A 2,375-nucleotide genomic window follows, 5' to 3' on the forward strand; every position below is an offset into this window, starting at 1 on the left:
GCCCTCGTCTCGCTACGCTACGTCAACCACACCAAGCGATAAAGTGTACGACACGAAAAGCGTAGGTGTGATACAACAAAAATATATTCCATTCATTTGATTTGAAATAATGCATCGATGCTAGTACGATTCGAATTGCTGGGTCTGAGATTTGAGACTGTGGTTGTGATCTGGCTTCAGCGCTTCGAGTGGTGGGGTTTGGTATACACACTTGCGTGAAGAATGGAAAATGTTTAGGTAGAAGTCAGACGTAGTAATATGATCTCATTACATTTCATTTTCCATTCCTACGTCCAACGTACACTTCGTGCGAAGACGTACGGGTGGTGAAAGAACGTTTGCCGTTAATCGTTCTTTTGGCAATGCGACGGTGTCAAAAGCGGCGGCTCCTACTGCCTGTGGACCAAAGCCTCCCTGATTCCAATATTGTACATTTTTTCATTTCGCTGGCTCTCGGCCGCATCGATCACAAATGACTGCATCTGACGCGACCTAGTCAGAGACGCCTCAACCCAAGCCGGTCACCGTCCTCGACTTAGCTTTGGCTGTTTTGAATTCAATGGACAGAAAAGTCAACCTGTGGACTTGACATAAGCGATTACTAATATCTAATCATTCGAACTGCTCGCCATGCTACTACTTGTCGACTCGGCAAAGGACAATGCGCCCACGACGTGAAAGACATAGACGCCCGCAATGATAGCACCGGCCGTGATGGTTTGAGAGGCGTAGGGTTTGCTCGCAGAGAGAATGGCCTCGCTCATTACTGTTTGAGGCTTGAACCGACGCAAAGCAGCGTCACCAGTGAGGTGAAGCGCGCCAATAGTCGTGATCCCAGCAAAGAGGCCTTCGAACGGACGCACAAGCGCCGCGTCCTTCCCCGTAGACTTCTCAGCGAGCGAACGTCCCATTTGCCAGGCGCCTTGCCCAATACAAAGAGCCGGCAGGATCGAAACGGCTCCAAAGATGGCGTACGCCGTCGGCGGCACTGACATGATCTCGACAATTGGCAAATGACCAGCCTCGGGGAGGTTCCGCAGCCAGTGTGCGGGTTGTAGAATGGACGTTTGGAGTGTGCTGGTTGTTGCATTTGTGTGTTGTCGGTTGCTGAGAAAAAGCAAAAGGGAGGACCGTCATTTTTCACGCCCGATGGAGCCACCACCACCAACGCTCTGCACACGGCCAGCAATCTCGCGGTGCAACGTCGACGTGCTACAGTATTGTCATGCGGGTCGCACGTTTTGTTTATTCGACGCCTGGCGACGTTGGAGCACCCACTGCAAGCCACCGGGTACGAGTCGAAATGACAGAGCGACGTCTTTTCCACGCACGATACCATCGTCATCGACGATGCCCACAACATATTGCATCAACCAATCGACTGCAAACAACCGCATTGCCCAACCAACGCTGGTTGTGGCGCGCCGGCGGCGACTGTTTGGCCGTGATATATCATCTCGTCGGTTAAAGCGTTGTTCTCGTCCCCATAAAAGACTTCACTCTAGTTGCAGGCTCTATATTTGCGGTCGCTCACATGGAAGGCTCTCGAGGGACACAGTATTTCATCAACTTGCTGTTTCAATCGACGGCAAAGTAGACGGACTTGATATTCGCGATTACGAGTCTTCTGAACTGCGCGTCATGCTCGTCCTTGTCAACTCGGGATCGATGTTCGTGCCCACGACACGAAAGACATAGACGCCCGCAATGAGGGCACCAGCCAAGATGGTTTGGGAGACATTGTACTTGACCGTCAGGAAAACGACTTCGCCCAATTGCGTTTGAGGCTTGAACCGACGCAAAGCAGCGTCACCAGTGAGGTGAAGCGCGCCATACGTCATGATCCCAGCAGCGGTCGCTTTGAGCGGATGCACAACCGCTCCGTCCTTCCCCGTAGACTTTGCAGCGAGCGAACGTCCAATCAGCCCCGCGCCGCATCCGATACAAAGGAAATGAAAAGCGTAAGCTCCAGCGATGGCGTACGCCGTCGGCGGCAGTGACATGATCAAGCCAATGGGCAAATGACCAGCCTCGGGGAGGGTCCGCAGCCAGTGTGCGGGTTGTAGAATGGACGTTCGGAGTGTGCTGAGTTGTTGAGAAAGGCAGTGGACAACTATCGTCCTTCCCAGGCGATAAGCCAATAGCAAATGCTCGGTCCTCTTGGCAGCAGCCAAGCAGCGACGGACTTGCTGTGCGTCCAAGCATGGGTCCATAAACGATTCGTACTACTTGAGACGCGGTACCCACCGCCGACCATCGACATTTCCTTTTGCGATATATAAATGTGTGTATTATGTACATAGTTTCTATCTGTTTACCGCTTGGTGTGGTTGATGTAGCGCAGCGCGAGCATCGCAAGGACGCGGAAGAAGATG

At 52.4% G+C, this 2,375-nt stretch overlaps 1 protein-coding gene across 1 annotated transcript; it reads right to left on the minus strand.

Moving 5' to 3' along the window:
- Positions 1-561: 561 nt before the first annotated feature.
- SDRG_14943 (hypothetical protein) lies at positions 562-1,110 on the minus strand (the record flags this gene model as incomplete). Its single annotated transcript, XM_008621103.1, has 1 exon — positions 562-1,110. A coding segment is annotated over one exon (502 nt), but the record flags the coding sequence as incomplete, so codon positions are not given.
- Positions 1,111-2,375: the final 1,265 nt, after the last annotated feature.

This window comes from Saprolegnia diclina, assembly GCF_000281045.1.
Source record: "Saprolegnia diclina VS20 unplaced genomic scaffold supercont1.81, whole genome shotgun sequence".
In the NCBI taxonomy this organism is placed as follows: Eukaryota; Oomycota; class Saprolegniomycetes; order Saprolegniales; family Saprolegniaceae; genus Saprolegnia; species Saprolegnia diclina.